General features: G+C 36.9%; 1 protein-coding gene across 4 annotated transcripts; it reads right to left on the reverse strand.

The window, feature by feature from the left end:
• Positions 1-1,450: 1,450 nt before the first annotated feature.
• On the reverse strand, positions 1,451-21,773 carry GUF1 (GTP binding elongation factor GUF1). 4 transcript variants are annotated; one of them, XM_086746926.1, is made up of 17 exons: positions 21,434-21,773; positions 19,888-19,999; positions 18,921-19,069; positions 18,632-18,712; positions 17,297-17,374; positions 15,088-15,171; positions 14,552-14,616; positions 13,434-13,637; positions 11,737-11,876; positions 10,353-10,476; positions 9,853-9,985; positions 8,175-8,318; positions 7,012-7,145; positions 5,020-5,121; positions 3,749-3,868; positions 2,805-2,841; positions 1,451-1,753 (listed from the first exon to the last, which is right to left on the reverse strand). In XM_086746926.1, the coding sequence occupies exons 1-17, from the start codon at positions 21,569-21,571 to the stop codon at positions 1,616-1,618; spliced, it is 1,983 nt and encodes a 660-aa protein (XP_086603052.1). In that variant the 5' UTR covers positions 21,572-21,773; the 3' UTR covers positions 1,451-1,615. The 4 variants fall into 4 exon arrangements, with proteins under 4 accessions (XP_086603052.1, XP_086603053.1, XP_086603054.1 ...); XM_086746927.1 differs by lacking the exons at positions 10,353-10,476; positions 11,737-11,876; XM_086746928.1 differs by lacking the exons at positions 18,632-18,712; positions 18,921-19,069; positions 19,888-19,999; positions 21,434-21,773 and adding an exon at positions 18,463-18,490.
• Between the last annotated feature and the right edge of the window lie 1,803 nt (positions 21,774-23,576).

Here is a 23,576-nt window from a genome sequence, read left to right on the forward strand (position 1 = left end):
ATAAGGCTAAAAGACTTGAGTAGTTCAAGTCACAGTCCCAAGGCAGCTTTATCCATGCACATAGTTTTCATTTAATGAGGTAACATGTATTTGATGTGTCATACTCAGCAACTTGGTGAAAAATTGAGCCAGTACTTTCTCTCTTTTACATCTATTTAAAGGGTGAATTTTTTTTTTTTTTTTAGAATCTTGCTTTAGTTCCTCTGCTTTTAGCACATATTACTATATCTATACTTTCTTCAAGGCTGCTTAAGATAGGTTTTTAGGGGAGGAATAATAATGATGTTAACGAGAAAGAGCACCTTTGTCCACAGCATCCTTCCTTTCTTCAGGATCAGTAGTAGTAGAGGCAGCAGCTTATGTACCTTTAGTAGAGATATAGGATACCTTGTTCACATCTAGATCATTGTTTTTTCAATACAGCTAGAACAGTTTCAAATTAAAAAAAAAATTAAGTATCAAAATTCCCTCCATCTTTTTTTCTGTAGACTGATAATAATTTGGTTGAAAGGGACTCTCTGAAGGTGTCCAGTCCAATTCCATCCCTCCAAGGATTTTCCCAATTCATCCTTGTACTCAGGTTGAAATAGAAGAACTAGCTTATGATTAATCAATCTCAAAATTGAAAAAAGAAGCCTCTCCCGACAGTTGAGTACTTTAGTAGGTATTAGTAGCAATTTGTTATCTAAAATATATTTAGTAACAAGAAGTGAAGATCTGTGAAGATCCAAATTAGTCCTTGAACTGAAAAAAATAAAAGCAGCTTAAAAGCTTTTGGAGGTGGGCATGCAGTTGTGAACACAGTATATAGCATGGTCATTAACTTGTGTTTATGACTGCTTGTTTACACTTCCAAAGGCAACAGCTTATATTAAACACACTTTACTACTACAGCTTTCAAGTGAGAATTCACTGGCAAACTTTAGTATGTTACCAATATAAGTAAAACTTCAACATGTACACATCCTAATAAAATCTTCATGCTAAATTTGCTTTATTGGTGGTATAGTTACGTATCTTGTGTTTTAATATATTAAAAATTATGATTTCTTAGGACATCAGCGTAGCTAGGCTGTACTCATGGTAAACTGACACACTTTAACAAATTTAACAGAAGCAGTGAGTATATTAGGTGGAAAAAAAAATCATCGTCACGATTTGCTGACAACAGAAACTTTAGAAAGTAAAACAGGAAGTAGCTTGATACTTCTGTACCAGCAGTGCAAACTTACTTAAAAAAATAAAAAATAAAAAAATAAAAAAACAACACCCCAGCATTATTTGTCTATACATACTTTTCAAATATTTTTATAACCTTTTTGCCATTTTTCCTGTTCCTTCTTACAAAGACTTGCAATGCAAAAATAAAACATAATTATATTTAAATTAAGTGTTAAAAGTATGTAAATAATCAAATACCATGAAAAACAATACAATTAAACCTTTTAGATTCAGTGAAGTAAATTTAATTTTCTAATAATCTACAAGTATCAGTACATTTTAAGTACATAGTCCTTTCAATTTATGTTCCCACATACATCTTATTTAGACATTAACTCATTATGTTACTGTCTACAAAAAGTTCAGAGCATAATCAGCTGCATGTCACTGATGTCTATTTGTCAGTTTGTCTCTTTAAAACACGTATAAAGGCATCTCTTGGTACTTCCACATTGCCAATTTTTCTCATCAACTTCTTCCCTTCTGCCTGCCTCTTCAAAAGCTTCATTCTTCTTGTAATGTCTCCACCATACTATGAAAAGGAAAAAATATTTTAGTAAGCTTAAATGCAACTACAGTACAATTCAGCAATGCTAAATTGAAGGGCTTAAACAAAAATAGTTACAAAGGCTAGTTAGATTATGACAAAGATTAGATTATACTCCAAGTAGTTATCAAAAAAAGCCACTAGTTAAAAAGGGAGTAAGTGAACATGTTCATTTAGACAACTGAGGGTAGATTCAGTTACCTGTCAGGCCTGACTGACATTAGACACAACCTACAGGATATCCAAATTCCCTTGGAAGAGCAGCAGGATGCCAGCTTGGCTACGCTGTGGCACTGACTAACATCAGGTGCTTACAGCTAGATAAACTGACTGAACTCTTAAAAAGTGTTGAACAGATACCATCCCACATATATGCCTATCAAAAGAATTCTTAATAGTTGTGAGAAAGGGACACTCGTTTAATCTCTTCATCATGTTAGCTTCAGAGATCAAGTTTTTCCCTATAGCTTTGTCCAGTCTTGTTAACTACTGCGTATTTAAGGCCTGATTTTTATGTATTTATTTATTCCTGAAAACTGGGATTTATTATTGAAACGCCAAGTAAAAGTTTAATCACAATGAGTCTCTAAAGAAGGACTTCTATAGTTTCTTAAGTCACCTGAAAAAAACAATTAGGGAATATGTGAAGTTACATGTGTGTGTACACACACACACACACTCATTTACGTCTAAAACTATCAGGAGATGGTGAGGATGTAGGAGTGAACACAGACACCCTCACTGTTGAGGTCACTCTAAGTGTATAACTTCAAAAAGCCATTACTCTTTCTGATCCACCCGTACTGCAAGTGCAAAGTACAGGTTACATCAGTTGGATTTTAAAATAAAAGCTTAAAAGTATCTGTTATATTCCATTGACACCTGGGAACACAAGCAGAACGTGTCTTTGCTGGGTTTCTGGGGAAAAGCAGGCCTATCATGTTAGCAAAACACTTACTTAGGTTTACATATGTTCTGGTTTTGTTAGTGAGGGGGGGCCTAAGGTGGTACATTAGAAACCTCAAAATATACCTACACATTTTGCCACCACATTTTTTCTGTAAGCTTTCAACCTGTAAAACAGAATACCATATATACATTAGAACATCTATACATCAAGCTAAATATTGAATTGCCAAAATGCTGAGCATTGTTTTTCTACTAGTTTTGTAAAATGCACCAGAATAACGACATTTTCGTATTTTGTATATAGAAAGACAAAGCTCTAAAAAGACAACTTAATTCACATTTCTCAATGCTAGAAGTAGCCCCCACAGTGTATAACAGGTACATAGAAATCATGATCTTGACTTTTTATCTAGGATTTTTGCTATTATTCACAGTATTCATGTTACATATGCACGTATATAGATATGTACAGACAAATTCTCACAGCACTACTGCTTGAATCCCTACCTTTAATACTTTTACCACTATTTAAATCCCATTTCAACAGCAACAGAGAAAATATGACATGGAACACAACAATCAAGGAAAGAGTTTGCTCTAAAAGAAGTGAGTGCTACTGGAAAACAGTGTTTGTGTTCAGCTTGCAACACATTTCCTTTGGAACAGCACAGGTCAGTTCTTTTTTTTTGCTGACTCACAAAGATTCAACTATTCCACAACTAGCTAATTTTTTTCAGCAGTAAGAAACACTTTTTCTACTGCCAGAGAGGAAGTGGATCCATGTGTGTTGCAAGTTATACTCTACACAGTAAGTGCAATGCTGGCCATAAGCAATTTAAGATAAAAATACATTTTTTTCAATTAAATTTATAGGAAAGCTTTAGTCATAGTTACAGCTCAAACGTATTTTGTTCTTCAAGAGGCCTGGTAGCATATATAAGAAAAATATAGCTTGAGAATAAAATCAAAGTATTGTAATGTATAAAACTATTTAAGTAAGACACTAGAAGTTTGTATTTTACATATCTTAAAATAAGAAAAAAAAAAGGGAAACAGAAGGGCTTCACTTACGTTTCTCTTGCAATTATTTTCTTGCCAATAGCAGCCTGGATAGCTATTTCAAACAACTGTCTAGGTATAGCATCTTTTAAACGTTCACACAGGAATTTTCCAGTAGCATATGCCTTATCTCTGAAAAAGAAAACCACCAGTGTTTTCAGAAAATATAATACAACTCCAAAAATATATCCATAAACCAAACTGATTGAGAAAAATATTTTAATAAAGGTTTTCCTCTTTTAAACTCAAAAGATAAGCTGACTAGATCATAATTTTACATCTATGAGTGTCTCTGTCTGTCACCCCTTTCATGTGATGATTGTATTATCTTCAAATAAATTTAAAATATTTATAATAAACACCCTGATTATCTATCACACTGAAGCCATTTTGAATATTGTCAGAGCTTTAAATGCTATTATTTTAAACTAGAAGATCAAGGAGAACTTTCATTGATTGCAGGCCTGAAAGGTCAGCTCTACATTTTATAGAAATATTTAGAAAACATCTGATTTTCTATAACAAGAAAAAAATTAAAATTTAATGTACTTTTATCATCAGCTAATAACAGTCACCTAACTATATTAAGCATCTGTATATACTTCAGATATTGGGAAGAGAAAGTGACAGAAGGTCTAAAAACAGATAGCCATTTGTTTTCACTAGTTTATGAAAGTATTTTCTCTCTAAAAATGTTCATATTGAATGAAGATTTTTTAGCAACTTACAGGTGAAAAACATAGTTTCACATGTTTTCATGTAGCAACAATGCAATTCCCTGCTATCTCTATAAAGCAAACAGTTTAAGCATTAGAGTACTTAAGTAATGTTGATTAAGAATTAGTTTTACAAGATACAGATATTTGTATAATCAGGACAAATAATAACGGCTAGTTTAATTAATACTGAGCTTACAGTAACCTCAGTAATTCTTTCTCCATAAACATAATTTGTCATAATTACTTTTCTAAAGACAAATTGTCCTGGTTTAGCCCTTGTCACCACAAAGTTTCTTGCTCACCTTCCCCCTCCCCAGCAGGATGGGGGAGAGAATTGGGAAGAAAGGAAAACTTGTGAGTTGAGATGAAGACAGTCTGTTAAAATAGCAAAGATTCCTGAGAAAATGCCTCTCTTTCAGATCATCTCCAAAACTGATAATGTGGTGAAATCCTCAATGCTGTTTTCATATATATTTGTCATATATTAGTAATATATATGTAAGTTTTCATTGTATATTAATAAGAAGTCTTATTTCTTTAAAATAAAGAATCCAGTCAACCTACTTGTGTATGATAGTTGCCAGTTCTTCAACTGGATTTCCATTTAGAAGAATATCCATTTTGATAAGGTCCGCTGTCTGGTATCCTGCATCTTCATAATCAAAACTAAACAGAAGTAGGTTAAAAGTTAGTGATGATTTCGTAAAAATTATATTCTGTATTCTTTGTTCCATAAATCCTACTGTTGAGATACACTTAAAAAACCACTCAAATTTTTTATTACATTAGGGGCAGTTTTTAATTAGTCTCTCAGTACGTCTCCCTTACGCAAGACTGGACTAGAAATTTATTGCAGATCTATCTTGTCTCCAAGGCAGCAGCAGACATCATCCTGTCTTCCAGCTACTCAGTGAGTTAAATAAATTAAAAAAAAAAAAAAAAAAAAATCTACATTCTTACTGCAACCTCCTAAAGAATTTATTCAAATATTTCTGTTCCATCACCTGGAAATTCCTTAAAGCTTCAGGCAACAGAGCCCTTCAACACAGCTTTTGAATAGGGAACATCCCTGATGTCACAAAATCAAACGTTAATACTGCATTGTTTTAATCCTCTCATTTGACAGACTGTTTATATGACCCCTATTATCATTCTCTCTTACAACCAAATTTTCCTCTTCATTTCCAAACCATATTTCTCCTTTAGCAGCTAGGGGTCTTGCTGTCTGTGTATCAGCTTGCAAAAATTATTAAAATGAAGGAGATGTAGTGTGTATGCAAGATACACGCATCTTGTATGTAAGTATAAGTGTGGAGAATGCCAATACCACTAATCTGGTCAGATGTGAAACACCAGAACAGAGGGAAATAAAAAACCCTTTTAGAGTATATGAAAATATTTCTATCTTAATTGCCTTAGATAAACCATAGTTGTGGGAATAGATTCCTATAAGGGAATATGATTATGGAGAGCATTAAATACACAAGCAACATGAGAGTCAATTAGAAAATAAAAATCAAGAAATACGACTGTACAACATTGTTTGGAATCACACCTAAATCACAGGAAGTCCAGCACAATTCTGCTAATGAGACAGCTTCTTGATAAACAAGTTGGTTTTTATCTGTATTGGAGAGCTAGATCCTGAGAGAAAATTTAAAATCTCCATCCCCCTGTTCCTTCTACATGTCCTTCTTGCCTCCCCTTTTACTTAAAATATACACAAGCCCTTACCCTTATAAGGCATGTTTAAGACAACATAGACACTCGGAACAGATTCAGTCCTTAAATAAAATTCATTTTTATGCTTATAACATTAATAATGTAATTAGGTATACCAGTTCCAGTCAAAATATAATATATTTTACTAACAACATCTCTACATATCAGGTTTGTAAGAGCTATTGAGTCTCCTGTGGCATAAGCCCATCTGCCACGCAACATTTTTCCCTTCCATTACACTCCCAAAGGCTCTTCACAAACAGCTGAGCACTGCTCTAGCCTCTGACTTTATAAAATCCACCCACAGCAGAACATTTTGTCTCAAAATACAGATTTACTTTATTCCAATAATAAAGCACAAAAGTAAAGGAAGTGTAGTTTGTTTTAAATATACTTCGATTGTTTCACCTAGCTTTAAAGAACCATTATTTTCCCTTTTCCACCAAGACACAATACAGTAAGAAGTAAATTTTCAGTGATTCCTTTGATAGAAAATGCCCATTGTCACTTCAGACAAGTAAGAATCACCTAGATCTTACTTATTTAGATGACCAAGTGCCGCTCTATATGTCACACTTGAAAAATACAGGTACCACCAAAGAAAATGATTATTAGGTACTGATGCACTTTCAGTGTTTTTCAGATGTATTTCCATCAATTTTCACAGTGAATCTAATTAATTACAGCTAGATTAAGACTCAATTTGCAGCACCATCATAAGAGATTATTCTTTACTTGTGCCCTTCCATATCTTCTCCACAGATCTTTCTTTATTCCCCCCATCAGGGTCCAGGGTGGGAGAGAGGGGAAGGGGGTACCAAAGGAAGTAGTTACCTTGCATAACCGGAAGACAGAGACTTAAGAGCATCATAAAAATCCACTACAATTTCATTCAGTGGAAAGAGGTATTTTAGCATAACCCTGCATTCATCAATGTACAACATATCCTTCTGGACTGCCCTACGATCCTAGACAAATAAAAATTGTTTCAGTTCCCCTTGACAGAAGTTTTCTACAAATAAACACAAAGCAAATGAAAATAAAACAGCTGTCCAGTTACACAAGAGAAATGCCGTACTTCAAGCCCCAAAGTCACTTTCTTACTGGTAGTTTGCTAGAGTCCCAGAACAAATTGCAGCCCCATCATAAATCAAGTGGCTGTAACTTAACTGGAAAAATGATTCAAGCTTATCCTCTAAAAGCTGAATTTCTGAAATCCTTAACAGCTTCTGCTTACTGCTGCCTTTTACATGTATAATTATTTGTCCATAAAATCTCACTGAAATTAGACTTTCACACACATTGGACTATTACATAGCAGGACTCGCGGGCTCATCTTCTTTCCTCCCAGGAGGGTGTTCTTAGAGTTATTTTAGGAATTCTTTTTAATAGATCTTATATTTCACTGTACTGACATACAAGTACTGTACTCTTTTTATTATGTATTCTGAAATATTAAAAGCTAAAAAAAAAAAGTATTGTGAAGAAATTATATAAAGACAATATGTATGGCAGTTAAAACGTTTTTAGCTAAAAGTATTTGAAATATACTTGGGGAAATGTGATTGGCCATCACTATCATTAATGTACTCCAATGAAGTAATGAAAACATACACGAAGCCTCAGTAAAGTGTTGACCAAAGTTGTATTTCCATGAAAATACTTCTAAAAAACAGTAGATCTTATTCCCCTGCTGCAGACTCCATTCTTTCAGGAAAATAGAAATAGCTATGAATTGGTCTAGCGCAGGATGCTTGACTAGATACTTTATTGTCACTGAGCTTCATCACTAAATTTCACTATGAGGATTTTGTAGTTCAGAAGTAATTTTACAAATAAAAAATTTAAATAGTCTTGAAAGAAAAAAAATATTTTAATAATTACTGTCAAAGATACTATTTAAGTACTAATACCTAGTATCTATCTACTATCTTCACTTCAAATACAATATGAAGAGCTTAAAAATGCAAATGACAAAACTAAAACTATATACCAACCTGACACAAAGTAATTATTTTCCCAATATATTCATGAGGTGTTACAATAGTACCAAGAACAGTTGGCTCTAAATACTCAGATACTGAAAGTTTATCAGGAAACTGAGCAGGGTTGATAATAGTGATCTCTGCTTTACCATATTCCTGAAAACAAACAAATAAAACAGATACTGTAATATTACAAAGTAGACTGAATAGCAAAGGAGACAAAAATACCATTGAAAGAAATGTTAAAAAAATGTTTCAGTTGCTTGGAAACACTTACGAATTAGACAATCCAAATTTATACCAAGCACAATTTTAAAATAAGAGATTTCAACATCGCATACAAAAGTCCTTGACCAGCATATCTTTAAATATTATTATACAGAAAGATTATAGGAATTACTTTCAATAGGAAAATGGTTTTTAAAGCACTTTATCCAATGAATTAAACAGAAGTGCTTAGAACTAGGACTACAACCTGGAGTTATCCATAGAAATAAAAAAGCCTTTCTGTCCATCTTTCCATCCTTCTCTTTCCTGTAGAGCAAGGATTTTCCTTCTTACTCCATCCTGATCCTACAAGGTGTAAGGCATAGCTTCAACAAAAGACCTGCTCCAAGTATTCTGCAGTTTGGTGATGAGAACATTCTTCTCTAAATAGAACTGTGCGTTCAAGCTCCCTTACAGGCTGAAGTGGGCTTAAAATTTAAGTTTCTGACTCCTGTGCAAGTGTTTTCATTACCTATTTCTTGTAGTCCACCATCCCAACAAGGGCTGGAGTTACCCTTCCAAAGTTAGGATAAATGGAAGGTCATGCTTCTTACCATGACATATAACCTTCCCCAAGCACCAAAGCAAGTGACTGTGTATCACTTCCACTGACAAGGCAGTGTTCTCGAACAATGACTCAGCTTCCAGCACTCTTTGAAAACAATGTCCCACATCAGCAATCCAGAATCACTTATGCACCAAAGGTGTCAACTACTTCATTCATAGCTGCTACACTGTCTAAGGAAGAAACCAAAACAACTGGAGAGAAAAAGGTTCTATGCCTTACATCTTGCAAGTACAGAAACCCTACTTAGACAAGCTGTTTGGAATTTACAGATTTTCTGTAGCATTTAGAAGTACACACTGGATAATAATGAACCAGTCTATTTGCAGCCTCCTTTCAGCAGCTGCTCCTAAGTCGGCCTCTCTCTCTTTCAAACTCAAGTACAGTAACTTTTTTGCACCCAATTCAACTAAGTTTGCACGTGCCTATTTCACTGCGATCAAAAACTCACTTGTCTTCACTTCACCAGCCTCTGCCAGTCTACAGCAGCATTACAGGCTATTCCCAAAAACATTAATGTTTTCTGACATATAAAACTTGGAATATTATTTCACCTGCTTTAAACTCAGCCCAGTCAGTATGCACTTAAAAGAATACAGCAAGAAATGCGTCCTTGATTCCCATTTTCAAGGACAGGTGTAAGACATTGAAAAAAAAAGTGCTTGAAGTGGAAGGTGGAAGGAAAGTTAACATTCTTAGAAAAAAATCCATTAAAAAAAATATTTTAAGTGTTGGTGTTTCTAATGTTTACCATAAAATAAAGTACTAGTCTACATATATAAAAAAAAAAATGTAGATGTTTATTACAGGAGACTTTTAAGCTGCTATTTACATAAGGCTGTAATAAATTTAACATACCTTTATCAACTTTGCTGAGGAAAGAATAGCTTTATAAGGAACCGTAGGTGCAGTCAAAATAACAGCCATGTTATACTCTTGCTCCAAACGTTGATTAAAAACTTCCATATGCAAAAGACCAAGGAAACCCAACCTGGGAAAAAATATCATGTTGGTGAAAGCATTTGTATATCCCCTGGAATTTCACAATGGGTTTTTTCCCCCTCCAGCATGTTTATACTGAGAGTCTGGCAATATCAGGCACAGTGAACAATCTCCAAATGATCCTACAGTTGAACAGTATGAGACTTTGAGAACACAAACTATCAATCACAATAAACTGCGTACTCTGCACAAATACAGAACATAAGAAAATCAAGTGCTTTTGATCTTTACCTATCATTAATTTGAATTAAAAGGTCCTAATCATGAATTCATTTTAATTCAACCTTCAGTTGACTTAAGCTTGCATTCTCAATTTATGAACCATTCCAAAAATGAAAGCGGTATAAAAGCCTCACCTCCATCCAGCTCCTAAGGCAAGGCTACTGTCACGATGAACAGTTACACTGGAGTCATTCAATGTCAGCCTTTCCAAAGCACTTCTGAGATTATTATATTCTGTTTGATCTACAGGATACATTCCTGTCAAAGCAGATTAGATAGAATTGATGTGATAGAGAGCTTTATCCAGCGTGTACTTAGCTTTCAAACATGCCTTTTACAGTGAACACAGTAATAAGATCAGAAGTAGCTTACTTTTTTTTCCAACTTTAAAATCTGATAAAAAATATAATGATTTTTTCTTCTTTTTCTTTTTCCCCCAAAAAATTAGTTAAAATGTAATAAAGCTTTAGATTACCTCATTAAAACAGGAATTAACATTCAAACCGTAATGGTGGGGATACTGTACTCATCTAATCCTACAGAGTTGTGGGAGATGCACAATTGAGTATAACCACTGCAGTGTAAACGCATAGCTTAAAAGTAACTGAATAAGTAGACAGCTTTCACCGGTATGTTCCTTCGAAGATAAGAGTGACTGGCCAAAAAGAAAGAGTGCCACATCAACAAAGTTGCAGCTATTTCTGTGGTTTTTGAAATTAATGAAAGCAGATGTCTGTATAATTACTACCTCAAATATATTCTCTTGTATCGCTTTTCACATCAACATGCGTTCAGAAAATGTTGACTGCTCCACACCAAGGAACAACACATATGCATACAAAAAACATTATTTTCAGGATTATACTTTTCTACATTCACTGACAGGTCACCTAATCTCCATGAGACAGTTCAAGCGATTTTTACATATTCCCTCACAACAAATAAAAAAAGTGATTTCCAGAATTTCTTTCTTTCTAAAGCCATCTTCCATTGTATTTGTAGTAGTTACTGAAGCTGGTGGAAACAGCTCAACAGAAATATATAAGCTTAAAAAGTCAAATATTTTACAGAATCATTCTGAATATTAGCTTTGGTAGTTTATCATATTTAATGAAAAAGAAACAGCTGCTAATTTTTAAAAGAAAATCACAATAATTATACACACCTGATTCTCTAGATGAAGAATTGCCAAAAATGGGCTAACTTTTTTTAAAGCTTTGACTCTTCTTTTCCAGCTATCAGGAGTTTACTGACATTAGAGGCAATAACCATGGCTAAAAATACATGTGAGCCTTGCATTCATATAAAACCAATCTGCAGCTATGATTAATCCTGCCTGCTAAGTCACAGGGAAAATTACACAAAGCTATATAAATGATGTGCCTCTTTAGCTTAACTTTGCTAAAACTCTAATCACAACTCTTAATATACACATATGTTCTTTTAAAGTCTTTAATAGCTCTCTTACTCTTGTTACTGGAAAGAATTAATTTCACCTTGTATCAGTTTACTCCTCACCTGCAAAAACCATTGGCTTCGCTGACTTAAAGCCAGGCAAAGGCTCCACTGGCTGTTTATACAAAAACAGTGTGTCTCCTATTTGGGCTTCTGTTACTTCTTTCATTCCAGCAATCAGGTAGCCCACCTGTCCAGCATATCTAAATAAAATTGGCATTATATGGACATGCTTCTTGGCATTATCAGTATTTCCACTATTTTTCCCACTTGACTTAGCTCAGTCAGAAATTCAAATAAATCACACCCCTAAAAGCCCATAAGCCACATTTCAGTTTTCTCCTCTGAGTTGTGAGCTCTGTCTCTAGGGACAAACTATCTGTTGACTCAAGTAGCTCTATTTCTTTTACAGTTAAACAGTATATTTATAATTCTGGATTTTGAATTCTGTGCCACTCCCAGTTTGAAAGCTAGATCTAGAGGGAAGTTCTCAGGGATCCAAGACAGAACCAGAACAGTTCTCAGCTGCCAGTACAGCACATTTCTCATACTAAGCAGCAGAAACAACAAAAGACAATGCCTTCCATTAGCACATAATGCTGTTAGGAGAGGAACCTATGGTAGATAAAAACACAGTGTACTGGTTTTGGCTGAAATGGAGTTAACTTTTTTGATAGCAGCTCTGTATGGTGCTGCATTTTAGATTTGTGACTAAAACAGTGTTGATAACATACCAATATTTCAGCTATCGCTGAATAGTGCTTGCTCAGCATGAATGCTTTCTGTTTCTCACTCTGCCCCTCCAGCAACTAGGCTAGAGATAGGCAAGAGGTTGAAAGGTGGCACAGCCAGGACAGAGGACTCGAACTGACTGAAGTCATATTCCATACCATAAAACATCATGCTCGCCAAGAAAAAAACAAGGTGGCCGTTACTTACAGACTAGCAGGCTATTGGTCTGTTTGTGTGAGGTGGTGAGTAATCGATTGCCTTTGCACCACTTGTTTTTATTTCTTTTTGCTTCACTTATTAAACTGTCTTTATCTCAACCCATGAGTCTTTCCTCACTTTTGCTCTTCCAGTTCTCTCCCCTATCCCACCAGGGTTGAGGGAGTGAGAAAGTGGCTCACTGGGTGCTTAGCTGCTGACTGGGTTCAACCTACCAGACACAGTAACATAGCCTCACTTGAATCTCCCAAGAAAGTCATTAACACATACTGGGATGCAAACTGATCAATCTTCTACACTAATTCTAAGTACCTGGTTTTCTTCCCACTGCTGTCATGAGTAGCCAGTTTCTGGAAGCTGTTGCATTCATGGATTTTAAGTTTTCCACCCTCAAAATATGCTGTAGCAGTAACTAAGATGAAGCCCCTTTCCCTTCCACTCTCAAACAAGGCAGTTCCTAGAAATAAATTGGACAGCTGAATAAGAATATCAAATGCTACTCTTAAAAAAAATAAAAAATAAATAACAAACTAGCTGTCCAAATGTTCCAGGTACGATACAGCTTCCTCCTCCTAGTAATGCCCAAAAAAAGGAGTCCCCAAAAGCTTCTGCCTCAGCACACCCAAAATGAAAAAGACTCACATTGAGCATTAAATTACAAACATTAATCATAAAAAACCCCATCACCAAAGAACAAAAAACCCAGACATTTCCCAGCCTTTACCACTCAAAGCAAAAATCAAACCGAAACGCAGGATTTGGTATCTTACACCAATTTATGATTGGTTCCACTGTAAGAAATTTTTACTTACAGCTTATGGGTTGGCTGTTCATCTGGAGTCAGAATTCCAACTTCATTAACTTCGTATCTTTTCTTTGTGTGCGCAGAGACAATTTTATACCCTTTCTGAATCTCCCCTCCAAAAAGCGCAATGTTAGCTATGACGCCTCGGTAGTGGTCAAAGGTGGAGTCAAACACTAAGGCTTTCAATGGTTCAGCAGTACTACACTGGGGTCTGTCACAAAAAATTTGAAACAATATATGAAGCAGTGTGTTTTTCATTCCATATTGAATAAACAAGCACTCCCAACCTCAAAAACTTTCACATTAATATAGATAAAACAAACAAAACAGGACAAAACCAAATATATATCCATCATAGCCCTTCACAACAGGTGAAACTGATGCATGAAATATCGTATTATGGTGGACAACAAAAATTCAACAGTTAAATTCCAACAGATGAGTTTAAAAAAAAGTCCACTGATATTTCGGTTTTGCCATTTTTCACAGAAATCTAATATTGGATTTTTATTGTGTGTATTTTTAACTACAATTATTAACCAATATGATGACTACCATTACTAGCTAATCACAGGAAAAAAAAAAGAATTAAAAGCAATAGTTGATTGAAACAACTGTAATTTAGCAGCTTTGTCATCAAGTTCTTACATAAAAGTCTATTTTAAGGTTCAGGATATGAAACTCTAAACATAAAATACTTGAATTACCTTTATCATTTTAACACTGCAGCATTCAAAAGGAGTAACAGCACACATCCTCAAACATTGAGTCTCATGGAAGCTATTATAAACAGTCATAAAAGTACCACCTTTAGTGGCTCATCTCTCATCTTTCATTTCAGACTGAACTAATTCTCCTCTCACACTTCTTAAGAATAAAGAAATCTGCTGACATACACACATTAATTTTTTAAAAGGCATCTCAAATCTGATCTCATTTTTTCCGATTTGCAACTTGAAATTGACTTAATCATCTCTGACATTAGATTTCTCTTACATCTCTATAAAGAGTATTGACTTCAAATCAGATGAATATTAAGTGCAAAACTACTGCCAATATTGTATACGTCCAACTCACGGTTTCCTAATTAACCTTATGAGGTCTCATAATTAAATACAGACTTACGGTGGAATCTTCTCAATGACTTTTTGAAGAACTTTTTCAACATTTGTTCCTTGTTTGGCAGAAATCTAAAACAAGTCCAACAACAGTTTTATAAGACGTCTTGCGCTCATTCAGTTTCTATCAAATAGTGTCACATTTACTTAGACAGTTTTGATGGCCACAGATAATGCTACCCCCAAAAAGCACTCAGAAGTGCACTTTAGAGTGCTATTACTATCAAATGCTTATTTGATTATAAATTATTCTGTAACTTTTTTTTTCTCTCCTGAATGCCAATTATTGTTATTGCAAAAATGAAAACAACTTATGGATCCACAATAAGAAATAATTTAAAAATCTATCTGATGACAGTCATCAAGACATACTAGAATTTTTAACTAAGAAGTATGTTGTCCACTCTTGTTTTCCACTCATGTATGACAAAGACAGGCAGATAGATGACACTGTTTATTTACTGCGTGTACATATCTTTCATCAGCTACACAGTAGATATAGTTATACAATCAACCATGTTATAAAACTTTAAAAGATCTTACCCTTACACAGTCATCTATAGGGATATCAAACAGCTTCTCCATTTGTTTTTCAACTCTTTCAGGGTCTGCATTCTTCAAGTCAATCTGAAAAACAAAAAACTGCTAAATATACAGGCAACCACATCTTCCATATGATCCAGCACTGTAGCTTCCAAATATAGAAGCCAAAGAACCTTTATGTATTTATGAGTAAATACTGGATGTCTTCGGGAAAAGATCTTTATCAAGATTCATTTTAGAAAAAGTCTTCCTTGCTTGACTTCAGGAAGGATTCCCTCTGTAACTAGATAATTTTTTGTTTGTTTCGTTAGGCAAAACACCTTTGTCCAAGGCCTCGTAAAAATCTTTGTTTTACAAAGTAAATCAAAAGCATAAGTGTTACCTATACCGTTTATAGGACCAAACATCAAGCACAATATGCATCTACAAAAAGCAATTAATTTAAGCTGAGTAATAACTAATCTTGTGATTCCAATCATACAGCCCACAAAAATTGTATAAACCACATTCGGATTTTATTTAAAACTAAGACTACACTTTTTAAATATTGAGCTGCTACTCATGTAATGTCCTCTGTGCATAATCCATAATTTCCAATTTGAAAACCACAGTTGTTAAAAATCTAGTATTTCAAAAAGCAAGATTAGTAGAAACATAGAATCACTTAGATTAGAAGAGACCCTAAGATCGTTGAATCCAACCATAAACCTAACCATGTCCCCAAGCACCACATCTATACGTTTTCTGAACACCTCCAAGGATGGTGACTCAACCATTTCCCCGGGCAGCCTGTTCCAATGCTTGACAACCCTTTCGGTGAAGAATTTTTTTCTAATATCCAATCTAAAACTCCCCTGCCGCAACTTGAGGCCATTTCCTCTTGTCCTATCACTTATTACTTGGGTAAAAAGAGACTGCCACTTACCTTGCTACAACCTCCTTTCAGGTAGCTGTAGAGAGCAATAAGGTCTCCCCTCAGCCTCCTTTTCCCCAGACCAAACAACCCCAGTTCCCTCAGCCACTCAATAAAGGACTTGTTCTCCAAACCCTTCAACAGCTTTGTTGCTCTTCCTTGGACACGCTCCAGCACCTCAATGTCAGTCTTGTAGCAAGGGGCCTAAAGCTGAACACTGTGTTCAAGGTGCAGCCTCACCAGTGCCATGTACAGGGGCACAATCACCACTTCCCTAATCCTAGTGGGCCACAACATTTCTGATACAAGCCAGGATGTTGTTGGCCATCTTGGCCACCTGAGCACACTGCTGGCTCACGTTCAGTTGGCTGTCTACCAGCACCCCCAGGTCTCTTTCTGCCAGGCATAGAATTGGCTTCAGCCCATCAATCCAGCCTGTCCAGATCCTTCTATAGAGCCTTCCTATTCTCAAGCAGATCAACACTCATGGCCAACTTGGTGTCATCTGCACACTTACTGAGTGTGCACTCTGTCCCCTCATCCAGATGACTGATAAAGATGTTAAACAGAACTGGCCCCAATACTGAGCCCTGGGGAACACCGCTTGTGACCAACCACCAACTGGATTTAACCAGTAGTTCACCACTACTCTCTGGGCCTGGCCATCCAGACAGTTTTTTACCCAGTGAAGAGCACACCTTTTGAAGCCATGAGCAGCCAGTTTCTCCAGGAGAATGCTGTGGGAAACTGTCCCAAAGGCTTTACTAAAATGTAGGTAAATAACATCCACAGCCTTTCTTTCAACCACTAAGCGGGTCACTAAATCTGTATTTAACATTGACTCAATTTGAAATCCCGGAACACCACAGCTTCAGCTTGCTCTCCAAAAAAAAAAATAGGTAGTACTCAGCACTGTGTATAAGTGATCAGTCATTTTTCATACCATAGTCCTTGCTTGCTTCAAGCTTATTTGCTTGCAAACTGTAACTGGTTCAGACTTCCTTACCAAGATACAGTTTACACAATGCTTCTGACCTTGATTTACCATACAGACTCCAATAATCATTTTTCAATTAAAATGCTTGCTAAAATGCTTCTACGTGTATTTTATGAAACAAAACCTGAGGTTCCCAGTAATTACTGTAAAAATATTAAACAGACAGCAAACACACTGAGTTCTTATTACATTTTAGTTATTTTTTCATTATAAACTTCTATTTGAGGATACAGGTCTTATCAATCTTCTACATTTAAACAACTCAACTATTTAATATGAAACTCTAAAATCTTTATTACCTTATTTATGACAGGAATTATTGCAAGCTGTGCTTCAAAAGCAAGATAGAAGTTCGCCACTGTCTGAGCCTGAATACCCTAGAAAATAAACATTCAAAAAGTTTAATATTCAATCTTCTCAAGTCTCAATGGTTTGGTTTTTGGTTTTTTTTTTCCAGGCATACTATAGAATGTAAGATTACTTTGCCATTCTATCCACTCCTTCATTTTGGGGGATGGAAAATAAGTAAAGATTATTGACTATACACGTTGCGGAGAAAGAAAACAACATTCCTAATTACCATTTATCATAACCTGAATATAAGTAGACAAACTAACACTGCTGCACATGTGATCACTTACATGGAATTATATACAGATAAAACAGTATGATGCATGCATTACGCATCAAGTACATCTTTTTGTATGTTATTTATTTTTGAATAGCCAAGGTCATAATAGGTACTTAAAAAAAACTAGATTCTTTGTCCACAACAAATTAGTTCACAAATGAACTAAGACAAAGAAAAATGGATGTTTATCATGGTGATAAGACTGTAGTTACTCTAGAGTGCATAGAGAACATTACCATCAAAACGCTTTGTGAGAATGTGTCTATTTTTAATATCATGATCCCATAATCCTCATATTCTAGTCTGTCAGCTGATTCTTTAAAATGTTTCTAGCACTGTACAAATAAAAGTACAACTAAGATCTCTATATTCACTTCCTTCCTATTATAGACTTCTATAAATTTATGAGAGTACCACCTTACAAACATTTTACTCCCTCACTCTTCTGCCTCTCCTGAAAGATCAGTCGAGAACCCATTAGTCTAGCGGATACAAAACTTCTCAAGTTTCCAGAATAAATTTATTCACATATTGCTAATAGTGTCCTCTAGCTGTAGCATGGCCAGTATCAGTTTGTATTATAGACGATCAAAAACACAACAGCAATTAGTTTTAAGTAACAGTGTGGTTGGTTCAATGAATCATCAAGCTTTCCAACTAGAAACTGAAGGTACTCAAATGGGTATTAGTACAATAGCTAAAAGTTCTCCAGCCTGCCATTTGCAAAGTTCATCATACTCTGCAAAAAGAATGATTCCTCATTAATCCTGTGTTTTATTGCTATGTCAAGAAATTGTAGTATCTATATATATATATTGATATACAAGTATTTACCTCTACATTTTTTTAAAAACTTCCATTACTTTTCTTCTGCAACGTAGCACTTTTATGGAGATAGAACAGTGGCGAAAACATTAATGGAAAAATTAAAAAGAGCCCTAATCTTCCCTCTAGCTTGCTTAAAGAAATTGCTGAAATTCTAAATAGAGAACAAGAACCCCACCTCATTCGCGTCCACCACAAGTATGACACCTTGACAGGCAGAAAGTGATCGTGATACTTCATAGCTGAAATCTACGTGGCCCTGTGGAGAAAATACATGTTTACAATTGCAGGTATTTTTAGAGTCTTTTGCAAAGATTTCTATATTATGATGTTTTCATTTGTATATATGTTCAGAATTCTTAGAAAAAAAAAAAGAAATTGAATAAACACAAGCCAGAAATCTACTACTTCTAAATATAAAGACATTTAGCTTTGTGTGATTAAAACACTGTTTATACTTAACTTACTGGCGTGTCAATAAGATTTAAGAGGTATTTTACTCCTTCATGATTGTAGAAGAGAGATGCAGATTGAGCTTTAACTGTAATTCCTCTTTCGCGTTCCACTTGCAGCTTATCCAGCACTTGTTTATTTCGATCAGTTTTAGCAATTGTTCCTAAGATTAAAAAAAAAAAAACAGTTTTATTACCTCTTTTAGTACATTATCTCTCAAAATACATAATTCTTGAAAATGCCACTATCCAGGAGAACATGGGGCTTGCGGCTGCAAATGAAGCTTTTCCATCCAGTTAAGCAAAACTTAACATTTTCATTTAAAAATAAAATCTGTTTCAACTCTTAACATTTATTAAATAAATTTTTACATATGAAATTATATAAAATACTTTACCGAATAAAAAAGATACATAACATCATGTAAGTCTAAATCAGAGATTAAGAAGTAGCAAAGATTCTATTCAGTGCTAGATAATTTTGATGCTTAAAGAAACTTCACTTCCTATCAGTGGAGAGTAGCTCCATGGCCCATGGCTCCAACCAGTGCCAATCTCAAGCTGAAGTTCCTCCCTGTTTCAAAAATACTTTTGAAAACTACTTTGTCCAGAATTTCTAGGTCATGACAGTTCCCTTCTGTCCACCCTAAACACTGCCACTAAACATCATAAACTTGCTGTGTACTAGTCTAATGGATGACTGGTCAGGAATGACAGGTGTCACATCTTGAACAAGGACGTGCACTCCTTTTCAGTCTCTTTCTGAAATATGTATTTCCTTGAGTGAATTACGCACTTCCTGATCCCTACTTGTAGGAGATCTCAACCAGAAAGAAAGTCTATCTGTAACACTACACAACTTGCAGCCTAACATCACACCAACCTGGCACTAGAATAGGAAATATAATAGAAATCTTAGTAATAACCAAAGCTATAGAAACTCACATGTCAAGAAAAGGTAGTACAAAAAGAGAACGCTTACCTGTAATTTCCAACAGCCTGTCTGCTAGCGTACTTTTGCCATGATCTACATGAGCTATAATACTGAAGTTTCTAATGCTTTCAACCGGATACGTAGACATATCTAACTTTTCCTGAAAAACATAAATTTATTTTCATAAACCATGGTTACAGTCTCTACGTACAATATGACCTTGCCTTTAAAAAAGAATGAACTCTTTCCTGTAGAAGGGTCATAGGTTGAATAGAAATACAAAAACTTAAATTGCCATCAATGTTTAAAATGCTGGCATTTCATTTTAGTCATACATAAATATATATGTACGCATTACTCTGAATAATCAATAAGTATGCTGAAAAGTGTTGTTAAAGGTACTATGTTCTTATGAATATAGAAGTTGGAAAACAGTTTCAAGTTTGTTAAACTACTAAACTTAACTAGATTCAGGGGACTATTAAGGACATCACTCTTCACAAGCATGGTAAGAACCCAGTGACATTACTCAGCAGGTAGCAGTGACCTTATCATAAGGTGCAAGCAAACGTTGTAGAAAAGGAAGTTACAGGTAACACTTATCTTAGCTAAATTTAAAAAATACAGAAAACCAGCCTGACTTCCTCGGCTCACACACAAAAAAGGTCCAACATAAAAGAACTTTTATTTGTTATTCCTGCTCATTCCAAGGAATACGACACTTTGAAGAAAGGTGGCTTGTTTTTCAAAGCTTTCAGCATGAGGAACCAGGAGACCCCTAACAGCCACCAGTAACACTTCACTGAAGAACTCTAGTTGCCGAATTTAAGATACGCAAAACTCATCTCTCTGACACAGGCTATGCACACAGCTCCGGGCCAGGAGGAGAAGCAAGCAAGCCCGGAGTTCTCCACCAGCATCAACAGCATTCATAGAATCATAGACTCATTAGGGTTGGAAGGGACCTTTAAAGGTCATCTAGTCCAACCCCCCTGCAAGGAGCAGGAACATCTCCAACCAGATCAGGTTGCTCAGAGCCTCATCCAACCTGGCCTTGAATGTTTCTGAGAATGGGGCATCCACCACCTCTCTGGGCAACCTGTACCAGTGTTCCACCACACTCATTGGAAAAAAATTTTTCCTAGTATCTAATCTAAATCTGCCTCCTTCTATTTTAAAATCATAACCCCTTATCCTTTCTCAACAGGCCCTGCTGAAGTGTTTCTTTCCATCTTTCTTGTAGGCCCCCTTGAGGTACTGGAAGGCTGCTATACAGTCTCCCCAGAGCCTTCTCTTCTCCAGGCTGAACAGCCCCAGCTCTCTCAGCCTGTCCTCACAGGAGAGGTGCTCCAGCCCTCTCATCATCTGGAGCACATTCAGTAGCATTACGTGCTGTGTCCTTTGCAGGATGCCTCGGCTTAGAACGGCAAGTCCTCCTCTGACATGGGGATGACATCCCCTTGTCCGGAATGGCCACCTTCTACAGGCAGGACCGCCGCCTTCGAGGACTCACCGCGGGACAACTTCGGACAGACGACCCGCCCGCCCCCCACCCCACCCGCCCACCCCGCCCCCGGCAGCCCTGCAGACTCACTTCGCCGCGGGAGCCGTACCGCCGCCGGCACGCCACGGGCCCGGCGGGCAGCCAGCGCGGAAGGCAGAGCGGGGCGGCAGCGGGGCAGGGGCTCGGCAGCCGGGCCCACCACCTCGCCGTCCTGCCGGCCAGAGCCATGGCGCCTGGGGCTGGGCTCGGCGCCTTACAGCGCGGAGGGGCGTGAGGCCGCCGCAAGCCCCATCGCAACTCTCCTCCCCTCACCGCCGCGCCGGCCCTAACGGGGCCCTGATGGCTCTCTGGCGGCCCCCCTCCCCTCCACGCGCGGGAAGGAAGGGCGATTTCCACGGTACGACGCGAACACGAGCGGGCACCCGGCGGAACACAGGACCCCACACGCCGGAAGCGTTCACCGGAGGCGGAAGTGCCGCACCGCCTTTCCCCCCGCCCTTCTCCCTCCTCTCTGCCGCCTCTGCCCGGCGGCTCGGAGTGCGGTCGGTGTCCGCGCGGCCTCTCCTCCCTAGGCTGCGGGTGCCTGCGCCGCCCGCCGTGGCTGCTGGGGGCCTGCGCGGCCGCGCTCCGCCTGCAGGAGGTGGCTGCTGCCCGCACGCCTACAACAAACCGCTGCGGTTTGGTGCAGTTACCGTTATCTGAGGTCCTGGCAACTATATCTGACAACATCTTACCTGTGTATTTTTTTTCTGGGTCCTGCTGTTTGTAGAGAGCACAAAATGTATTTTTTTTTTAAGTTTTTGTAACTTTTGTTTTTCCTTTTCTTGGTGTGCAGTAGCTTACAAGAACAGGTTAATTTCCAGTTGCAACGCATCAGTGCTGCTGCAAGCCATAGAACACTGCTGTCCTGAAATACCGATTTACTGGCATTGCTGAGGGCTCTGTTGCCTTCAGTATCTGCTGCTTAGCCAGCGTACGGCTGTTCTGGCCTTCACAGTTGTGCTTTGTAAAATTCTAGAAGCAGCAGAACGTTGTCGTAGTCTTGGATATGTTTTCCATGTGTTACTCTTATCAAAGTCTTTGTGGGGTGACATTGTCTTTTCTAGATATTTTTATAGCTTATATTTTTCCTAGTTTAGATTCTATTACTGCCTGCATGTTCCTCTTTTTTTTTCTGACTTTAAAACTTTGCATTAAGCTTCCAAAAATATGCAGGCCTAGGGTCACCGCTCAGTTTACATGTATTGGCTTTATCTTTCTCATTTGCTCAATCCAATCAAGATTTCAGCTGTAGCTACATAAAATATTTCAGAAATGCTAGCAGACCACTTAGGTAAGAAAAAGGGAAGTATTTTTACCAGATTCACAATCTGGAAATGTGCCAAATAAAGCAAGAAGGAGTATTTTTGGGAATAAAACCATTTAAAGGAGGCTTCATTTCAGGATATCAATATAAAATTCATACTCCATTTTAAGTTACAATGATTTGGTCTCAAAAGGCTGCATAGATGTATCTAATACATAGCACAGAGGGCACAAGAGTTCTGCATATACCGGCTTGGGAGTGTGTGGTAGTGAATTTGCTGGCGTAGGTTGCTGTGCAGTGCTGATCACATTGAATTTGGGTAGTGATGGGCAAAGAGAGTCCTTCAGCAAGTTCAGGAAAATACACAGGGAAAGAGAAGCATGTCCTTGAATGCAAAATGAGTGTGACGGGGACCATGAATCCGAACTCGTGATCTCCAGAGCATACGTATGAATATGGCAGCCATATTTGGAGGAAAATATTGTTCATGCTATACACAGATTAAGCTTGTTGCACTATAGTTTGTTGCTTCCCTGTGTGCAATAGCAGAGGTCATAAATAAATAAACAGCAATCCTATAATTGCTAAATGGATATTGTCTTCACTGTCCCAAGAGACAAGAATACCAACAAATCTAAGAAGGTGCTCTATTAGCAGGAATTAAACTAATACTGAATAAATAATTTACAGAATATCTTCAAATATCACCACTACAAAGTGATGTATATAGATAGCACATTTGAACAATTCCAGAAAAGCAACTGCAGAGGTAGCTAAATAGCATGTTTGTACTAGCAACCTACATTGTTAATTATGTGACATGCACAAAATCGCATAGTCACAAAAATATCTGCAAAAGCAAAAGTTATTACAAGCCAAGTAACATGACTGAAGGTTGTACTTTGCACTCAATATCTACTCCACAGG

Source organism: Chlamydotis macqueenii, chromosome 4 (genome assembly GCF_036417535.1).
Source record: "Chlamydotis macqueenii isolate bChlMac1 chromosome 4, bChlMac1.mat, whole genome shotgun sequence".
NCBI classification, from domain to species: domain Eukaryota; kingdom Metazoa; phylum Chordata; class Aves; order Otidiformes; family Otididae; genus Chlamydotis; species Chlamydotis macqueenii.

Coding starts and splice junctions, on each gene's coding strand:
- GUF1 (XM_086746926.1), bottom strand. CDS start 21,571: ATGGCTCTGGCCGGCAGGACGGCGAGGTGGTGGGCCCGGCTGCCGAGC. Junction 20,000..21,433: donor GGTACGGCTCCCGCGGCGAA/GTGAGTCTGCAG, acceptor TATGTTTTTCAG/GAAAAGTTAGATATGTCTAC. Junction 19,070..19,887: donor CAGGCTGTTGGAAATTACAG/GTAAGCGTTCTC, acceptor TTTTAATCTTAG/GAACAATTGCTAAAACTGAT.